This window comes from Oncorhynchus tshawytscha, linkage group LG18 (genome assembly GCF_018296145.1).
Source record: "Oncorhynchus tshawytscha isolate Ot180627B linkage group LG18, Otsh_v2.0, whole genome shotgun sequence".
Taxonomy (NCBI): domain Eukaryota; kingdom Metazoa; phylum Chordata; class Actinopteri; order Salmoniformes; family Salmonidae; genus Oncorhynchus; species Oncorhynchus tshawytscha.
The window spans coordinates 29,222,487-29,243,420 of NC_056446.1; the positions used below are offsets into that span (position 1 = coordinate 29,222,487).

At 40.2% G+C, this 20,934-nt stretch overlaps 2 protein-coding genes across 4 annotated transcripts; one reads left to right on the plus strand and one right to left on the minus strand.

Annotated features, from left to right (window-relative positions):
* The first annotated feature begins 1,019 nt into the window (after positions 1-1,019).
* On the plus strand, positions 1,020-4,547 carry LOC112217844 (ubiquitin-like protein FUBI). Its single transcript, XM_024378429.2, has 5 exons — positions 1,020-1,176; positions 1,729-1,810; positions 1,988-2,132; positions 4,050-4,105; positions 4,271-4,547. Exons 2-5 carry the CDS (start codon positions 1,736-1,738, stop codon positions 4,394-4,396), a joined length of 402 nt encoding a protein of 133 aa, XP_024234197.1. The 5' UTR covers positions 1,020-1,176; positions 1,729-1,735; the 3' UTR covers positions 4,397-4,547.
* A 1,731-nt stretch (positions 4,548-6,278) lies between these two features.
* On the minus strand, positions 6,279-9,956 carry LOC112217843 (peptidyl-prolyl cis-trans isomerase FKBP3). 3 transcript variants are annotated; one of them, XR_002948519.2, is made up of 8 exons: positions 9,257-9,414; positions 8,706-8,807; positions 8,487-8,585; positions 8,171-8,306; positions 7,913-7,980; positions 7,645-7,742; positions 7,236-7,341; positions 6,279-6,434 (listed from the first exon to the last, which is right to left on the minus strand). XR_002948519.2 is itself a non-coding variant. In XM_024378428.2 (7 exons), the coding sequence occupies exons 2-7, from the start codon at positions 8,784-8,786 to the stop codon at positions 7,287-7,289; spliced, it is 537 nt and encodes a 178-aa protein (XP_024234196.1). In that variant the 5' UTR covers positions 8,787-8,807; positions 9,780-9,956; the 3' UTR covers positions 6,279-7,286. The 3 variants fall into 3 exon arrangements, 2 of the variants coding, with proteins under 2 accessions (XP_024234196.1, XP_024234195.1); XM_024378428.2 differs by lacking the exon at positions 9,257-9,414 and adding an exon at positions 9,780-9,956 and having other exon boundaries at positions 6,279-7,341; XM_024378427.2 differs by having other exon boundaries at positions 6,279-7,341.
* Positions 9,957-20,934: the final 10,978 nt, after the last annotated feature.

The window sequence follows — 20,934 nt, forward strand, 5'->3', positions numbered from 1 at the left end:
TGCCTAATTCCTCTCTTTAACTCAAATCTAGGTGAGGTGCCATATTTCAATTTGATAGAGCTGTTACCATTTGCATAGGGAGTCTTAATAGCCTTACAGAAAAAAATCCCCAAAGCCAAGTCTCTCAAGGGAGTGGAAGAGAAACTGATGCTCTACTGTGTCAAATGCTTTATAAAAATCTAAAAATAATATGAAGCTATCCTCAGTTATTAGGTCTGAGTAGTCAAGTACGTCTAATACTAGTCTGACATTGTTAGAAATATGTCTGTTCCTCATGAAGCCAGACTGTGTTTCATCAATGATTGCATCCAGGACTTTTTAAATTCTTTTTGCAAGTAGTGAGGCTAATATCTTATAGTCATTATTAAGAAGACAAATTGGACGCCAGTTATCGATGAGCAGCACTTCTTTTTTTAGGTTTAGGTATCAGTGTTATTAACCCCTGACTCATTGTAGGAGGGAGAACATTGTTTTTAATACTCTCTAAAAAGACTTCAAATAGGAAGGGAGCTACTTGTTCAGAATTTTGATGTAATTCCATCAACACCTGGTGATGTATTGTTCTTTAGATGTTTGATAGACTCTATAATCTCTTCAACTTTGATGGGTTCATCACACTGTTTAAATTCTATATCACTGATAGAGTGAACATTATTCAGTGAGTTAAAAAACATATCTGTGGATTCCTGACAGTATGTAGAGCTATACAATTTTCTGTAAAAATTGCTGCAGTATTTAGCGATACATTTTTGGTCATCTGTAATAACACCATCAATGTTTAACTTATGGATAGTGTTATTTTTAGAGTGAAATTTCTCAAGTCTAAAGAAATAGGATGAATTCTGTTCTCCCTCCTCAATCCATTTTTTCCTAGATCTAATAAAGGCTCCCTCTGCTTTTAATTTATATATATTATCCAGTTTATTTTGTAACTCAATTAGTTCCATCTTCTCCTCCCCCAAGAGGTCAACTGGGGACCTCTGAGAAAGGGAAGTTATCTTAATGATCACCTTTTCCTCCTCAGTTCTTCTGGTTTTAGCAAGATTACTACCATATTCATATTATTTTTACGGTAGTGCCCTCAGCCTTATCTACGTCACACGTTGACACATGCGCACCGCCTACGCTCCGAAAGCCCTTTTTTTGCATAGTGTTGAACTGCTAGCATCAACCGAGGTAAGGCCTGTGCAAATTTATTTTAAATATTGAATATTATACCCATTCGAGACTATATATAAACTCGGAATAAGTACTTCACCATCCACGACGAATAATTATTTATTATATTGCCTTCTATTTAGCAAATCTTATATCGTTTTTCCGGGAACCGCGTGCACCATGTAGCTAGCAAGTTTAGTTATGTGGCTGACTAGCTAATCAAACGTCCATGGATGCGTAGCTATTCGTTAAGGTCGTAACTATAATACATCCTCGTGTTGCTGATTTGCAAATATATTGCCTGCATAGGTATGTCTAAATGCAACTTTAGCTAGCTCGTCAACTTCCAAACCTTATAGCTATGCTGTCTTTGCAGTGAAGTGGTAGTTATTGGTATCTAACAGATGTGCCACCTAGGCAGGCAATATGTCAATGCGTAGTCATCCCTAGCGCAGTCGTAGTTGATTTTTCTTAGAGCGGATTCAAGTCACATGTGGACCAATTACACCCAGTTTGCTGCCAACTGTTCTCATACTATAAATCTAACGAACCATCTCTTCCTATCCACAGCATCAAGATGCAGCTCTTCTTGCGTGCCCAGAACACTCACACCCTTGAGGTGACCGGACAGGAGACCGTCAGAGAAATAAAGGTGAGAGGCTAAGCTTGGATAAAGCAATGATCATTGTGGTGTAATTGGTGTACTGTCTTGAGTCTACAGTTCCACCTGGTCTTGTTACATTGTCTGGATTTGTCACATGCATGTAAATTGTTTGGATGTATCCATGTCTGGAGCAAACCAGTAAGTGTGTCTGTTGGGTTGTTTCAGCTCCATGTCCAGACTCTGGAGGGTCTCCTAGTGGAGGACCAGGTACTATTGCTGGACAGTTCCCCCTTGGAGGACTCCTCCTCTCTGGTGGACTGTGGCATCTCTGAGTACTGCACCTTGGAAGTGGCTGGCCGACTTCTGGGAGGTCAGTACTCGGGCAGCAGGTATCCTAGCGGTTAAGAGCACTCGGCCAGTAACCAAAAGGTTGCTGGTTCAAATCCCTAAGCTGTCTAAGTGAAATCTGCCGACGTGCCCTTGAGCAAGGCACGTAGCCCTAATTGCTCTTGTAAGTGGCTTTGGATAAGACTAAAATGATGGAGAATCAAATACAGCTTGCTACAATGGTCTATGAAGTCCTGTACATGATCTCAATATGTGTCCTGATTTGAATCATTTGAAAATGTATCCTTCCTCCATTGAATAAAATCACAGCTATGAGAGGATTGGATTTTTGAAAGAAATAGGGTTGGAACCCTTGACCTTTTTCATATTTTGTTATGTCACAGCCTTATTCTAAAATGGATTAAATAAATGTTTCCTATTTCTACACACAGTAACCTATAATGACATTTTAAAATAATAAAAACATGCCTAATTTACATAAATATACTGACACTTTGCTATGAGACTTGAAATTAGGCACCGGTGCATCCTGTTTCCATTGATCATCCTTGAGATGTTTCTATAACTTGATTGGAGTACACCTGTGAGAAATTCAATTGATTTGGAAAGGCACACACTGGTCAAAATAAAGTCCCACAGTTGACAATGCATGTCAGAGCAAAAACCAAGCCATGAGGTCAAAGGAATTGTCCATAGAGCTCTAAGACAGGATTTTGTCTGAGGAAGGGTACTGAAACATTTCTGCAGCATTGAAGGTCCCCAAAAATACAGTGGCCTCCATCATTCTTAAATGGATGAAGTTTGGAATCACCAAGACTCTTCCTAGAGCTGGCCGCCCGGCCAAACTGAGCATTCGGGGGAGAAGGGTGTTGGTCAGGGAGGTGACCAAGAACCTGATGGTCACACTGACAAAGCTCCAGAGTTACTCTGTGGAGATGGGAGAATCTTCCAGAAGGTCAACCATCTCTGCAACATTCCACCAATCAGGCCTTTATGGTAGAGTGGCCAGGCGGAAGCCACTCCTTAGCAAAGGACAGCCTGCTTGGAGTTTGCCAAAAGGCACCTAAGGACTCACCATGAGAAACAATATTAGCTGGTCTGATGACGCCAAGATTTAACTCTTTGGTCTGAATGCCAAGCGTCACGTCTGGAGGAAACCTGGCACCATACCTACGGTGAAGAATGATGGTGGCTGCATCACGCTGAGATGTTTTTCAGCGGCAGGGACTGGAAGACTAGTCAGGATTGAGGGAAAGATGGACAGAGTGAAGTGCAGAGAGATCCTTGATGAAAACTTGTTCCAGAGCGCTCAGGACCTCAGACTGGGACAAAGGTTCACCTTCCAACAGGACAATGACCCTAAGCACACAGCCAAGACAACGCAGAAGTGGCTTCAGGACAAGTCTCTGAATGTCCTTGAGGGGTATCTCTGGAGAGACCTGAAAATAGCTGTGCAGCGACGCTTGCCATCCAACCTGACAGTTCTTGAGAGGATCTGCAGAGAAGAATGTTAGAAACTCCCGAAATACAGGTGTGTCAAGCTTGTATCGTCATACCCAAGAAGAATCAAGGCTGTAATCGCTGCCAAAGTTGCTTCAACAAAGTACTGAGTAAAGGGTCTGAATACTTAAGTAAATGTGATATTAAATTGGTTTTATTTTTAATACATTGGCAAACATTTCTGAAAATCTGTTGTTGCTTTGTCATTATGGGGTATTGTGTGTAGATTTGATGGGGGGGGGGGATTTATACATTTTAGAATAAGGCTGTAATGTAACAATGTGGAAAAGTCAAGGGGTCTAAATAATTTCTGAATGCACTGTACAACTCCATTCAAGATCAGCAGTTAACTAATGAATGCTCTGTAAAGGTCTCTTATTGTCATTTCCATTGCTGTATGTTCACTTGGGATAATCTCTTTGCTTTCTCTCCCCACCAGGAAAGGTCCACGGCTCCCTGGCCCGTGCCGGTAAAGTGCGGGGACAGACACCCAAGGTCAGCAGATACTTTCTGATATTTTTTAAACATACTCTTTATGACACTATGGTAGTTGGTTTTGTGGCAGTTGTTTCAAACTCGTTATAGTGCCTGGATTAGTGTCTGCTAAATAATGTATTTCTGCATAGTATGGACCATAGCACTGTCCCTCTATCACTCCAGGTTGACAAGCAGGAGAAGAAGAAGAAGAAGACTGGTCGTGCCAAGCGTCGCATCCAGTATAACAGGCGCTTCGTCAATGTTGTGCCCACCTTCGGCAAGAAGAAGGGCCCCAACGCCAACTCCTAAGAACCCCCCCCCCCTTCAAGAGAACGCTGAAAGGTTTTCCTCCTGTACAGAATAAAGATTTGCCTTGGACTAAATAAAGATTTCATGTCTTGGGTGTTTATGAATTTGAGATAAGTAAATTATATTATTAAAATGCCTATTAGAAACTATTGTTTGGACAACATATTGACACATTTTTTGATACTTTCTTGTTCAGGGGTTTTTGAATCTGAGCCTGCAGTTCTGCTGGTTTTCTGTTCTACCTGATAATGGCTATAAATAGTCACGCACTCCATATATAAATTCCCAGTGATTTATTGGGTCAATCACCAACGTTTCAGCATCACTGCCTTCTTCAGGGTAATGTCTTGAATACTTGAACCAGGTTATGTAGACAATTTGTGCAACCAATGACAATAGTGAGGGGTGTGTCATTAAGTTAATTAGTAATGAGGGAAGCTGTTAAACAATAGTTTATGGCATGTTGAATATATTAGGTTATGTGGAAACATTGAATATTGTACATAATATTAGCGTCACCATGTTTAATTCAATTTCACATTTGTTTCCTATTTCTCAGGTTAAACTATGTGTAATGTTCACCCTGTGTAACATATTGGATGTACACTGATAAGCCGTAGAAAGAATATAATGTATGAGAATTGTTCATAAGGGCCTGGGATCAAAGTCAATATTAAAACCACATGCTCAATGCCTGTGTATTTGAGGGAGGAGATTTGATGGTTAGCTTTAACAAAGCGAGCTGTTACTGGATAGTCAATGTACTTACACCTGATTGAGCTGCGGTGTTCAGCTATGCGTTTTTTAAATTGTATTTTTGTTTGTCCTACGTAGGCTTTCCCACATGAACAGGTGATGAGAGAGATTTCACCCTTGGTCTTGCATGAGATGATAATCCTAAAGGATTTTTCGACCTGTATGTGGGTGTCTGAAGGATGTTTTTATAGTGCTATTGCACTGCGCATGAGCCATTTGTAATTTCCGTTTGGAATGGGTGTCAAGAGTGGCTCAGGGGGCATGTCAGATCTCACCAAACTGTCCAATATTGCGACCACACTTATAGACCAGCAGTGGGGGTTCCTTGAAGAGGTGTGCGATTTTTTTTTGTCTGATTGCATAATATGCCCGTGCTTTTTCAGGATCGCTTTAATTTTCTCTGTTCAGAGAACAGTTTCACTTAATTCATTCTAATTAACTTTATGACGCACCCCTCACTATTATCATTGGTTGCACGGTTGTCTACATAACCTGGTTCAAGCATTCATGACATTTCCCCGAAGCCAGTAATGCCGAAACATTGATTTACCCAATAAATCAGTGGGAGTTTAGAGTGCGCGACTATTTTTTATAGCTTATTCGCCGTTAGTCAGCACCTCTACATAAAATAATTATCTGGGTGTGTGCCAGCTCATGTTTTTTTAATCGACTATCCGATAATGGCACTCACCTCGGCTGCGTTGACAGGCAGCCCAATTCATATGTTTTCACTAACTGGTATTTTGACCAAATGTAGATCAGCTCTGAAAAAGAGCTGTGATTGGTAAAGACCAATTGGTGGAACAAAATGTCTAAATGCAGCCATTTTGTACTAAGTTGGTCCTTGATTTGAGGGGAAAGAAATGGAAGTGGAACCGACTTAAAGGTTGTCTAATGGTGTTTGGAAATTAATAAAGGGATGTGGTCAAAACTGGTAATACCAACACCATATATTAAGAGTTCTGACAGCTGTCTAAAGTTTAAGAATACATGAACTGGGCTGGTTCAACACAACCTGTCTGATTTCAAGAGCAGGAACTTACTTCCAAACCATTCACTACTGCCCAGTTTTCTAGACCATTCAAACACACTGAAAGCACCCAATAAACAAGACCTGATGTACGTGTCAATTTAGTCTCCAAAATTGGTTTATTAATCTTTAAAAAAGGACATGCATGCAAAAGAACAAGAATAAACAGGAAGGCTTTCCTCTGCGGTGTGTAACTGTCAGGCAGGATGCCCCATCTGTACAGTGTTGTCCGGTCATCACCATCTTGCCATGCTGGAAAGGACAGAAGCATGGCACCTTCTCAACTCACCACAAATAACCCTGGTCTGTTCCTGCTTCAGACAATATGCCAAAACAATGATAAAAGGACTTAACAGCAGAAAAAGACAAAACAACCAGACTAACCTTAAGGGTTACTTTGGGATTCTGGCAATGAATCAGATGAACACCACTTTTATGACTCAGTGTCCAGTCACCCTACCATTCCAGTGTTTAATTGCTATATTGTAATTACTTTGCCACCATGGCCTATTTATTGCCTTACCCCTTATCCTACCTCATTTGCACATGCTGTATATAGATTTTTCTACTGTATTATTGCTTGAATGTTTGTTTATGCCATGTCTAACGCTGTTGTGTCGAACTGCTTTGCTTTATCTTGGCCAGGTCGCAGTTGCAAATGAGAACTTGTTCTCAACTAGCCTACCTAGTTAAAAAAAAAATATATATATATATATATATATATATTTTTTTTTTTAATGAAAGTTATATGTAGTTTCATGAGCCAATACTAACTAGTGTTAAACACATTCTAGTAGATGCCCATAGAATTCCAGTCATTGTGCCAAAACTAGTTAGTTTCTCAAGCCACTGCTATATTTAACTTCCTTCATACTGGACACTGACAAAAACAAACAAGGTATCCAAAAGTGAATCTGACTCTGGGGAAGTAGATAAATGGCCTTATTGCCAAAATCCCAAAGCATCCCATTAAATGTAAATTAAGACATATCACAGACTCCTTCAATGTTACAACCACTTCTGTCCTTTCGAGCATAGCCATCTAGTGACTACCATGTTTTCCCCGTCCACGGAGAGAAGGGCATGCTGGGTAGGTTTCTGCCATTAATCGACGGCCACCAGCTCGACCTCGAAGATCAGCTTTGCGTTTGGTGGGATTCTGGTGGTGGGAGAGTTAAAGGGAAGCACACAGGAAACGTTTGCATATCGATTCAATGAGAGACATTCATTTAAGTGTTACAACTAAGAGTAAGTAGTTATAAATCTGGCTCAAATTAAATGAGTACCAACAAGGCTATGCTAGAGCCATTGTACAGGAGACGACTATGCTGAGGCTTGGCAATCTACCTGACCACCATTGGTGGTGTAAAACATACCATTAAAGCCAGGAGGGGTCACTTTCTGCCATCTCCTAATTAAAAATTAGCTCATGGTTCACATGATGTTAAAATGTAAAGGATACTTTGAATCAGGAAGTCCTTTCTTCCCGTAGGCCCATTCTGGTTCAATCTCCAGTTTGGCTGTCTCGCCTTTGCTCATCGTTAAGATACCTTCATCCCACTGTGGAAACAACCATTTCTCATAAGACAGTGAAAACGGTTGCTTTCCATTTAACTTGGATTCTTCAAAACCCACAAGGAAATCAGAATTATTGCTAAATTGATGAAAGAGCACCGTTAGCCATATAAATCAATATGCTACTAATATAATACAGTATCTCTATGTCTTACCCCTTTGATGACCCGGCCCAGGCCAACTTTGAAGCTCAGTGGCTTGCTCTGTTTCTTCTTTCTGGCAGCTGCAGAGGGGAGGACAGAGGAAACAGTAGAATCACTATTGGTATTACTGAGAGAAAGGTCATTGAGATAAAGTGACAGTGACAATGTGTGTGAGAGAGAGACCAAGAGGATGAAGTTGTGTATCCGAGATAGTAAGAGAGAATGCATGAGTTTGAGTGAGTGCGACAGAAGTATGAGAAGAAAACATACTTGCAGGGATGTTGGTGTCGAACACTGTGCCATCCTCCAGGGAGCCAGTGTACCAACAGCTCACATTGTCTCCCTTCTTAGGGAAGTTAGTCTTGTCACCTTTCTTCAGCACAGACTTGAAGAACTTAGGAGGACCCTGGGAATTGCAATACATAAGTGACCCTTAGACAGTACAATTCTGACAAACTGAATATAGTGGAGCAGTAAATTGTAGACTTGTTAAACTTAAATGCAAAATACAGGACTTTTATCCTGATGCTTATTTCAGTGGAAAGTGCTTATTCATACGTTTTTCAAACATGGGTTGTGTACATACCTCATCAACGGCTTCCACAACTTCTTTGGGCTTGTCGTCGATCTTCACATTTTTCACATGCTCCGTTACATCTTCAATGGGTTCTGAACCTAAAAATCTCTGTTGGTTGGACAAACAAAATAATACATTACAGGTATTCATTATTTAAATTTGAAAGCTTGTGTCATTTGCTTTTGAAAATAGATATCACATTGAATCCATTCATGTGGTCCACCCTACCTTGCTCTCAAACAAATCGTTGTATGCAATAATGAGTTGCTCCTTCTTCGCCGTTTTTGCAACATTCTTGATATTTCCCATCAGCTTGTGTTCTGCGAGAAACTGGAAGAGAGAAGTCACTACGTCAGAAGAGAGTAGTAGTTTTGCCATGAACGGAATGAATGACAATTTAAGTAATTTTGCGCACCTGCATTATTTCCAAAATCTGGCAACAAACACTTTCATGCGTAGCTGCCCCCCCGTTGCCACAAAAATATATACTTCACATAGGCCCAAAGGCTGGAAAATGTTTTACTTAAAATATTTAGCCTTATCCATGTGAACTTGACACGGCATGATAAGCACAATGAATGATACTAGCTAGTAAAGACCTGCATACAACGCTGAACTACTACATGCTAGGCTAACAAGCTAGCGTCAAGCTAAATTGGAAGCGGTTCGCCAATGCGGAGGTAAACTGATCTCACCATGCGTGCGCTCTAAAAGTAAGCAATGGCATTTCAGTGAGCGCTGTCACACCAATGGATGGATGGATCAAACATAAAACATACCGAATGGGCAGCATTGTCCTGAATGAACTTAATAATGTCTTTTTTGGGTAGATCATCACTTTTTAGCTGTTCATCGCTCCACTCTCTGGTCAATTCAGCCGCCATTTTACAAGGCGCACTGCTGAACTTTCACCTCCGCTATTGTAAGGATTGGGGAGGCGCGATGCCTTTACCGTTTTTCTTTGCCTTGGTCAGAGAGGAAGGGGAGAGCTGGGCCCAAAATCGATCTTCTCCAACAGGTGGCGTTTTTTCTCTCATCAAGTGAGAAGTTATTGTATGGAGGTCAATGACAGTGTCGAATTTGGTTAACAAAAAAATGTAATGACTTATTTGCTAGGTGTGGCTTATTTGATCGAATATAAGTTTCGTAATACATAGGTTGTTACGAGTGTACTGGTAACGACATCCCGGTAACTTTGTGAAATATACACTTTATAGCAGAGATGTGCCGGTCGTTCACATGTCTATCTGCCCTCTAATCTACTAGAATGGTCCCACCAGATCTGGCCTCCTCCTGACTTACCTTCCAATTTTTAAGACATTTCTAATTTCTTCCACCCTTGCCAAATTTCCTCATCTGCTTGCCATGTGCCTCCCTTACATCAAAGTGTTCTGGTACTTCTCTTACTATGTTTTTCCACTCGACGTAAATTGAGTATATGGTATGCGTATTGGCCATAGTATGGATAGAGTTAGTATGCCAAAAGTTCCAGAATGTCGTTCTAAATTCGCCAAATTCCGAAGTATAAAAGCAGTGGACACGATTTCCGTGCTTTTATTGCCCATAAATGAAATTCTGCAGAAAATGGGCGTGGCTTCACAACGTTTTCAGATTTGAAGTAAATGGCGTAAAATATTGCTTTAACTAATTATGACAAATGTTGAGCAATGTAATAAAGTTATGACATTTCAAATAAGTTACGTTATGTTGGCTGACAATTTGTTAGCTACACTATCCTTACGAACTGCATAGAATAGTTAGTTGGCTACTAATACATCGAACTTGCCAGGCAGTAACGTAACTATAATATAACTAATTACCCAACATTTATTTTCTTAATTATTCACGTCATTCTTAGCTAAGTGGTGTAGTGGTTGTGAGTTCTCAATGGACTCCGATTTCAGAGCACTCTCGTCTGTTTGCCAGAGCGCAGAATAATTGATGGATTTACGAACGCTCAACACCGGTTGCATATGTGAACGTCGGTCCAAAAAAAAAAAAACCTCATTAAATTGTTGCCAGCTCTACAGTTACAGTCACTAACGCTCTGGATAACATGAAAACTGCCTAACCAGCTCTGATAGGGCGAGTAAAATTGTCAGAGTGAGGTGTTCTCTAATTTATGTCTGGAAATAGCTTGCCAACTTTAGCCAGTTGGCTTGGATGCTTCCATTCTTGCTTATAAAATTCTACTTCCCCGAACTTGCCTGGTGGAGGAGGGGGGACGCAAGTCTTCTGGGTCAAGAGCATAGCTGGATGAGGGGTGATTCAGACATTGCGTCATACAAAGCTTATAAATAAGGATGTTGAAGGATTGTAACTACTCTGTCACACTTGCACATCTTAGACATTGCTTCTCTTCTGAAACTGCTTCCTGTCACATGACACAAGCAGGTAAATCATAGGCTGCTTAAATTCAACTGCCACTAGGGGGTGCTAAACAACTAACAGGTCCAGAACCGCACATGAAAGAACAGTGAAGACATGAGACATCCACCTCAAAAAGCTCCCCTATTGATTGTGTCTTCATGCAATGAATACCTGCATTATTGTTTACAAGTGAGTACAACATTCTACTCTAGGCTGCAGTGAAAATTATATTTGAATAACAACGAAAAGCCTTGTGATTTGAATGTTTAATTCCACTTGGATCAGTTGTAAGTCTACTCTCTGCAGTTCATAAGGTCTACAAAGGTACAGTAGCAGCCCAGTCTGGCTGTATTTTTACTTCTCATCCTGAGATGCACTGTCTGTTACAGATCATCATTCTCCCAAGTCGTCCTATAATAATGTGGCCACATGTTCTGTGGCCGCTATTCCTTGTGCACCTTGAACCTAACGCTTCAATAGCCGGTAGCCTAAATATTTAGAATTGAACATCTAAACTATACTACCTTTTATATGTGGCATAAACACAACCAGTCACAATGTTTTAATCTGATAAGGTTACTTAGGTTAAAAGTCTCCTGTAGGCGTGCACACATTTGTCCAAATTATAATTCCAGCCGCCTACTTGCTGTATTTTGAAAGTTATATATCTTGAAAACTTGATTGCGAACATGCAAAACATGTTGGGACTATATCAACAATTGACTAATGAAATAAATGCCAAAAGATCGTTTTTGGGTGGAGTTTTCCTTTAACCAGGTTTCCATCCAACCTTTTTATGTGAGTAAAGTACATGTTGGATAAAACATGTCACAACATCATGGGAATGCATGCAGTTTATTAGGCTACAGATGAAATAAATGATGATGAACTTCACAAGGTGGTGAATGTGCATGGTAATGAGCTTGATGGTCCTTTCAGTAAATATCTAGGGTATTTTTCTGGTGACATTATGATAGATGCTTAGCGGCCATTTGACAAATGAAAATAATCTCGCACTTTTGTCCATAATAATCTCATCATGTAAGGTTTTACCAGCACTATATCAGCGAGCTGTTGACTAAAACGCAAGTGACAATACCAGAGTGAGCATCAGTAGGCCTAGAGTTAAAAATGGGATGGAAACCTATTTAACTCATTTTTTATTCGTTCAGCAAAAGTCATTTTTATGTGCGCTATCTATAGGCTACACAATATCACACTCAATTCGTGCAAATATGTGTCACGTCTGCTCCCGCTCTTCTCCCCCTGGCGCTGCCCTGCATCACGCACTCCTACCATCTAATACGCACACCTGCCTTCCCTCATCACGCGCATCAGCAATATTGGACTCACCTGGACTCATTCATCACCTGTTTATTTCCTCCCCTATATTTGTCAGTTCCCTTGCTCTGTTCCCTGCTGCTGCATTAATTGTTTTTGTCTGTATTACCCGTGTGCTGACGCTGTTACTGTCTCGTTCCATGTCGGTTCTATATGAAATGTTTTACTCCCCGTACCTGCTTCGTCTCTCCAGCGTCATGTTATGTGACAATATGCATTTATAATAAGTATTTCATCAGATTTTGTGCATTTTTGTGTGGCTTAATTTGTAGGAAAAGTCACACATTCTTGTGCGACTTAATTCATAGAAAAATACACGTTTTGAGGGAAAACTTTGGAACAATCTTTTGAAAGTTATTGGAGCAATGCATTTTAGGCAATGGTGTTCTACACTGCCTTTTTTTATGTCCCACATTTAGTTTAATAAAAAACAATATGAATCAACCAGGTTGTCACCGAAAGACTTGTAATATAATAGTAGCCTTACGTTTTTATTTTTATTAATGACAATGGCCTTTTCTATGGTTGTTTTTCGTTTATACTTTGGCATATATTATTATTATTATGTCCCCATTCCCCAATCAAATACCTTCATCGATACCAATACAAACAACAACAAATCTGTATTTTTCTCCAATCTGGCAACCCCCGTAAAATTCGACATAGCCTTGTATAAAATTCATTTTGACGAAAATTGTGTAATGCTCACAATGAATATGGAATGCGTTATGAAGAAAATCGTGTAGGCCTATTGTTACTTACAGGGAAAAGGGGCCTTTCTGACAAGTGCACCAGTATCCCAAAGTATCAAGCAAAAACAAGCATAGAAAACAGTATTTGCATTAATAAAATAAAAAACTACGTAAAGCTACTATTATATTATAATTATTTCGGTGACAACTTGGTTGATTAACAATATTGGGTTGTTAACACGTCTAAAAAAAACTATACATAAATAAATGGGGCGGCAAGTAGCCTAGAGGTTAGAGTGTTGGGCCAGTAACCGAAAGGTTGCTATATCAACTCCCCGAGCTGACAAGGTAAAAATCTGTCGTTCTGCCCCTGAACAAGGCAGTTAACCCACTGTTCCCCGGTAGGTTGTCGCTGTAAATAAGAATTAGTTCTTATCTGACTTGCCTAGTTAAATAAAATAAAAAACGTGGGACACAAAAAAGGCAACGTTGAATAAACAAATAACTTTAAAAATATTGTTCAGAAGTTTGCCCACCAAAAATGTATTTTCCTACGAATAAAGTCGCACAACAACGTACAGAAACGCACAAAATCTGGTGAAATACTTTTTGTACATATTTGCAGGAATTGAGTGTGAGATCTTGTTGAACGTTCAGATTTTTTTGCTCTTTACTTGAAATGTTAGGATTTCTTGTGATCACAACAAAACGAATTATTTTGCTCAAATAGTGGTATAATTAAATTGTTTTCTTTGAAAAGACGGGCCTGGCTGAGAATAGAACATTCTTTTTTTCTGCCTGAGTGTGGCGCAGTTTACCATAATCTTCTGGATTATTTTGTGACCAGAACAAAACTACTTATTTTACTCAACTGAAGATTTAAATAAATGGTGTTTCTTTGAAAACTTGGACCTGGCTGGCATGAAAAATAAATTAAGGGGAAAGGATCTACAGACACAGAGGCTGATCATCTTTCTGCACATCTCTCTATTTTACAATGCTGGCTGCCATGGTTTACACAAACGCAGGACATTGAATGCAACCTGAATTGACTTGAAAAGTAACATAAGTAGGTTTACAGTATCACAATGAGGTGTGTGTGTTAGTCAGATTATCCAGTGTCCACAGCAACACTATTGATTATTCTCTACCCCCAGTGCATGTGGTGTACTATGGTCTTAGCCATGCTCTCACTAACCCTCCTAATCTTTTCTTTCTCTGTCTCCCTTTCCAGGGGGACTGAGGACACCCTGGCCTGACACCTGGAAGTGCCTGGCCCAATCTTATCTGGCTCACCTCTACCTGCTACCCGACTGTTACTTGAAAGTCCACAATGAACCTGTACAGCTCTAGATCCATTGTCTTAACTACTACTGCAACAACTTGTGTCAATTATAATTGATCTTTCATCTCTCAGTGTTTCATCATTTTCCTTCAATTTGCAAGAGGCTGAATGTATCTCACCGGAGAAAGCATCCAAGCAAGCGAAACAGCGCCCCTCTCTCTGTTTATGTGTAGGCCATTTATCTGATGCTGCCTGGTCCAAAAGAGTATGACATTGTTGCTGCCCATAGCATTGAATGCAAGCGAAGCCAGCAGCATTTGGCCTCCCTAGATAGTAAAAATAATAGCCAATCAGCGTTGAGCTAAACTGGGTGAGCTCAACTATGAATGGTCCTGGCGCACCAAAAAAAAGTGTCAAGGTAAAGCAGTTTAGATTTGGCATCACTCTAATCACATCACATCAAGAGCATACGTTATTGGCAGAAACTCACTGCATCTCGTTGGGTCGTTGTCCTCCGGTGGCTAGCTAGCTAAAATGGGTCCTTTCCTAAATTAGCCATGGATGGAGAGAGGGATTTGGACTTGTGGTTTTACTTAATTATACATACTGGCCAATGATTATAACAGCTATTCTGATCCAACCATAAATTCATATATTGTGCCCCTGGGCTGAGAGGATAGATGTTCAATATGTAGCCACACACACACACACACACACACATAAATCAGAACAATGGACAGCCACATCATATTTAGCTTATGTTGATTGTTGAAGTAGTTTTTGGTATATTTTAGTTGTCACTGTCTAAGACTAAGCATAGGTGATTTGATTATGTTGAAATGTTTAAGTTGAAATGGTGCTGAAATAGTGGAGGCAGCTCCTGTTTTCTTTGCGATGTTGTAACTCTCTGTGGTTCTAAATCAATAATTGTTGAGTGGTCTGAAATGTAAACAGCATGAACTTTGCTTGACATGTCATGTACAGTAACTGTTTGTTATATGCAATATGCTTTGTGGACTTCACAGACAGAGGTTGCTCTCTGGTTTTATACTGCAACTGTCTTCTTATTGCCTCGGCTTTAGACCTACAGTGCCTTGCGAAAGTATTCGGCCCCCTTGAACTTTGCGACCTTTTGCCACATTTCAGGCTTCAAACATAAAGATATAAACTGTATTTTTTTGTGAAGAATCAACAACAAGTGGGACACAATCATGAAGTGGAACGACATTTATTGGATATTTCTAACTTTTTTAACAAATCAAAAACTGAAAAATTGGGCGTGCAAAATTATTCAGCCCCCTTAAGTTAATACTTTGTAGCGCCACCTTTTGCTGCGATTACAGCTGTAAGTCGCTTGGGGTATGTCTCTATCAGTTTTGCACATCGAGAGACTGAAATTTTTTCCCATTCCTCCTTGCAAAACAGCTCGAGCTCACTGAGGTTGGATGGAGAGCATTTGTGAACAGCAGTTTTCAGTTCTTTCCACAGATTCTCGATTGGATTCAGGTCTGGACTTTGACTTGGCCATTCTAACACCTGGATATGTTTATTTTTGAACCATTCCATTGTAGATTTTGCTTTGTTAGATAACATCTCCCAGGCCTACATGGGTCAGGGTCAACTAGCCCCAGGAGGTGTGGCCACATCTTGGAGCGGCCCTGAAAGGTGCTATTTTATCTGCCAAACGGTCCTCGCCATGGACATTTACTACGTATCACTCTCGCTCTTCTGAGCTCCGCCATCTTGCTCGCTGCTGAGGTGTTGGAGATGGGGAATCCTACGTTCCTTGCGACCTTGTTGACACAATCATCTAAGGTGAGGACTATAACACTTATCAGTGAGTGAGGTCGAAATAGATTCATGTACATACCTATGGATCTATGAGACCGGAGGATGACTGTGACTGTCATTTTTCCCGCTCGGGAACCTGTTTCCAGCATTCCAGGCAAAGAGGATGAGGTAAATCCCGCTTTTAGGTCATAGGGCACTACGTTTTTGATATAGTCTCGATGATTGGCTGATGCAAGGCATCATTTACTGTGAGGACTGTATGTAACACTTGCTTGTCACGGTCATCCTTCGGTTTCATAGATCCATAGTTAGGTACATAACTTATGTTCTCTGCTAAGTCGATCTCAAGTAGCCACTAAACTGATTGATGGGAAATTTGTCAAGCAAGACCACTGGTCCGCTAGATGACTTTTGGCACCAAAAACAAAGGCAGGATAGATACTTATGCAGCGGAGCCTGCAGAGGCACGCAGAGGCCAAATTGTGCTCCGTACTGCATCGTTGTGCGCCTCTCAAATTCTGTAACAATGCAGATGGCTCCGTATAGCACCGCAGTGACATGACTGGTTGACAGTAGGTGAGAGCGGGAGGTATAAACACGAACTCACTTCCTTGAAAATGTCTTGCACCACAAAGCTCAAAAAGTATGAATGCCTGACTTCTCCAGAGGTCGTATCACTGTAAATGCTGCAGTGCCAATGCAAACATTGGATTGACCATGCAGCGCCTTTTCTTCCTTGAAAAGACATACCCCAAGCGACTTACAGCTGTAATCGCAGCAAAAGGTGGTGCTACAAAGTATTAACTTAAGGGGGCTGAATAATTTTTCAGTTTTTGATTTGTTAAAAAAGTTTGAAATATCCAATAAATGTCGTTCCACTTCATGATTGTGTCCCACTTGTTGTTGATTCTTCACAAAAAATACAGTTTTATATCTTTATGTTTGAAGCCTGAAATGTGGCAAAAGGTCGCAAAGTTCAAGGGGGCCGAATACTTTCGCAAGGCACTGTATAACAGAACACATTACTTGAGGTTATAAACACCTGGTTTAGGCCCAAATGATATAGCGTGACTCTACTGATGAAAATATAAAACACTTTGAAAACAGAAATTAGAACTAAACTTTGAGCATCAGAGTAAAACCATAACTCAACTGACAACTAGCTGTGTGTCTGTCTGGGGGGCGGGGGGAATGATAAATCATATTGTCAGATCATATAATGATTGCATTTAAACACACATTGGAACACAATGTAATGAGGAAAGTATTACAGGTACACATTGTGGCATTTTGACAGGACACTCAGGAAACCTCATGTTCCTCCTGTCAGAAGACTCACATATTAAAATGAACAAGACTTGGCCAAATGAACGCTTACAGTAGGTTGAGAACTACAGACTGTTTAAGGCAGTGCTTGACTTGGACTGGAATAAGTGCCGGTACTCATTTTGGATGCCTGTACTGTTTAAATGTAGGTGCAGGAGCTCCACAATACTTTTGAGTTAATATTCTAGAAGAGGATCAGGAGCTCCACAATACTTTTGAGCTAATATTCTAGAAGAGGATCAGAAGCTCAAGCAGTAGAACATTTGAGGTGCCGGTACCCAGCTTCGGTGAGCTCCTGCCCAAGTCAAGCACTGGTTTAAGGCAAGAAAACTATAATAATGACAACCAGGGATATAATGAATGAAATGTGAAGACTTCTTTAAAACGGAGATCAATGAAATCTACGGCCAACAACCAAGTGACAAATACAAGGTTATATAATTCTGTTAGTCTTCGTATGGCTACCCAGTTATTCCATTTATTATAGAAAATATAGATGTATCTTTCACCAACATCCACATCACAACTGCATTGAGAACGACACCCCAGACCACCGAGGGTTCTTTTTCCATCAGATAAAACCATTATATAGAACCTGATGAGGTTCTAAAATCCTGCCCATTCAACCAGAGTAAACATTTAATCTCAAAACATACATATTTAAAATGAATCAAATCAGATTTATCAGTCTTTACGCATAACTTCACTGTCAGTTCGTATAGTAGAGTGAAAATAATTAATTGTTGAATAATAAACCAGATATGTATACAAATGGTAGATACTGTGTGTGTATACACACACACACACACATTTGTTGGTACACCTCCACAAAAAACAACAAATGCACAATCTCCTCTGTAATAACTTGAAACTGACAAAAGTAATTGGCATCCACCATTGTTTATTCCATATTTAATAGAAAGCAGACTTTGCTTTTCATTTTTTATTCAACATAATATTGTAAGTAATAACACAAATGAAAATGGCATGGACAAAAATGATGAGACCCATAACCTAATATTTTGTTGCACAACCTTTAGAGGCAATCACTGCAATCAAACATTTTCTGTATCTCTCAATGGGACTTCTGCACCTGTTAACAGGTAGTTTGGCCCACTCTTCCTGAGCAAACTGTTCCAGCTGTCTCAGGTTTGATGGGTGCCTTCTCCAGACTGAAAGTTTCAGCTCTTTCCATAGATGTTCAATAGGATTCAGATCAGGACTCATAGAAGGCCACTTCAGAATAGTCCAATATTTTGTTCTTATTCATTCTTGGGTGCTATTAGCTGTGTTTTGGGTCATTATCCTGTTGGAGGACCCATAACCTGCGACTAAAACAGAGCTTTCTGACACTGGGCAGTACATTTTGCTCCAGAATACCTCCAGATTTCACTGTGCCCTGCACAGATTCAAGGCACCCTGTGCCAGGCGCAGTAATGCAGCCCAAGAACTGAGTCATGTTTCACTGTAGGTATGGTGTTCTTTTCTTTGAAAGTGTTTCTATGAAAAGAGCTGATTGATGTGACTTGCCAAAAAGCTTGTTTTGACTCATCTGTCCAAAGGACATTCTCCCAGAAGGAGTGTGGCTTGTCAATATGCATTTGAGCAAATTCTGGTCTGGCTTTATGTTTTTCTTTCAGAAGTGGAGTCCTCTTGGGTCTTCTTCCATGGACCCCATTTTCGTTCAAAAAGTGACAGCTGGTGCGATCAGAAACTGACGTACCTTCACCTTGGAGTTCAGCTTGCATCTTTTTGGCAGTTATCCTTGGTTCTTTTTCTACCATTTGCACTATTCTTCTGTTCAATCTGGGGTCGATTTTCCTCTTGCGGCCGCGCCCAGGGAGGTTGGCTACAGTTCCATGGACCTTAAACTTCTTAATAATATTTGCAACTGTTGTCACAGGAACATCAAGCTGCTTGGAGATGGTCTTGTAGCCTTTAACATGCTTGTCTATTATTTTCTTTCTGATCTCCTCAGACAAATCTCTCCTCAGCTTTCTCTGGTCCATGTTCAGTGTGGTGCACACAATGATACCAAACAGCACAGTGACTACTTTTCTCCATTTAAATAGGCTGAATGACTGATTACAAGATAGGAGACGTGTGATACTAATTAAATAAATAAATAAATTTGAAATATCAATATAATCCAATTATTTATTATCTTTTCTAAGGGGTACCAAAAAATGTGTCCAGGCCATTTTAGAATATCTTTGTAGAATAAGCAATAATTCCTCTCTTTTCACAGCTTCTTTGCTTTATTCTATGACATACCAAAGGGATGCAAGTATACATGATAAAATAGCTTAAAATTTCATCACTTTTTAGGAGGAATTAAGCACTACTAAAGAACACCAATAATAAAGAAGAGAACTGCTTGGGCCAAGAAACACGAGCAATGGACATTAGACCAGTGGAAATCTGTTTTTTGGTCCAAATTTGAGATTTTTGGTTCCAACCGCCGTGTCTTGGTGAGATGCAGAGTAGGTGAACGGATGATCTCTGCATGTGTGGTTCCCACCGTGAAGCATGGAGGAGGTGTGATGGTGTGGTGGTGCTTTGCTGGTGGCGCTTTCTGTGATTTATTTAGAATTCAAGGCACACTTAACCAGCATGGCTACCACATCATTCTGCAGCGATACACACATCCAGGCTGTGTAAGGGCTAGTTGACCAAGGAGGAGAGCGATGGAGTGCTGCATCAGATGACCTGGCCTCCACAATCACCTGACCTCAACCCAATTGAGATGGTTTGGGATGAGACGGACTGCAGAGTGAAGGAAAAGCAGCCAACAAGTGTTCAGCATGTGGGAACTCCTTCAAGACTGTTGGAAAAGCATTCTTCATGAAGCTGGTTGAGAGAATGCCAAGAGTGTGCAAAGCTGTCATCTAGGCAAAGGGTGGCTACTTTGAAGACTCTAAAATATATTTTGTTTAAAACCTGTTAGGGAGGCTGCGAATTTTCGCAGCTTTTTGTTAAAAATCGCGCAACATTTCAGCGCCCTGCTACTCATGCCAGGAATATAGTATATGCATATGATTAGTATGTGTGGATAGAAAACACTCAGACGTTTCTAAAACTGGTTAAATCACGGCTGTGACTATAACAGAACGTCTGTTTCATCGAAAAGCGCAGGAAAATCTGATCACTGAAAGTGGAAATAAATATCCATGCGCCACTTCCAGGAATTGTTAAAGGTGAACCGTATTAAATGAGGCCGAGGTTGCAGTACCTACAGCTTCCACAGGATGTATAGAGTCTTCTCATTTGATTCGGATTTGATTCTTGGTCGAACCGACCCAAGGGAACCGATTCCCTCCGACCTGAAACAGGATGTTTAGGTCGAGTTTTTTTCCTGTCATTTTTTCCAGACGATCGCCTATAGCATTTACATCGCCTCCTGATGAATTTTATCGCTTATTAACGTGTACTAATACCTAAAGTTGCATTACAAAAGTATTTCGAAGTGTTTTGTGAAAGTTTATCGTCGACTTTTTTAATTTTAAAAAATGACGTTACGTTATGAAACGCTATTTTTTTCCGTTTATCACACAGTCTTCATAGATCGATATCTAGGCTATATATGGACCGATTTAATCGAAAAAAAGACCCAATATTGATTATGGGACATCAAGGAGTGCCAACAAAGAAG

Excerpts from the sequence above, each read along its gene's own strand:
- LOC112217844 (XM_024378429.2), top strand. The coding sequence starts at position 1,736 with ATGCAGCTCTTCTTGCGTGCCCAGAACACTCACACCCTTGAGGTGACC. Across the intron at positions 1,811-1,987 it reads AGACCGTCAGAGAAATAAAG|CTCCATGTCCAGACTCTGGA; the intron begins GTGAGAGGCTAA and ends GGGTTGTTTCAG. Across the intron at positions 2,133-4,049 it reads GGCTGGCCGACTTCTGGGAG|GAAAGGTCCACGGCTCCCTG; the intron begins GTCAGTACTCGG and ends TCTCCCCACCAG.
- LOC112217843 (XM_024378427.2), bottom strand. The coding sequence starts at position 9,361 with ATGGCGGCTGAATTGACCAGAGAGTGGAGCGATGAACAGCTAAAAAGT. Across the intron at positions 8,307-8,486 it reads TTGTGGAAGCCGTTGATGAG|GGTCCTCCTAAGTTCTTCAA; the intron begins GTATGTACACAA and ends TGCAATTCCCAG. Across the intron at positions 7,342-7,644 it reads AAAGGACTTCCTGATTCAAA|AATCCCACCAAACGCAAAGC; the intron begins GTATCCTTTACA and ends TCCCACCACCAG.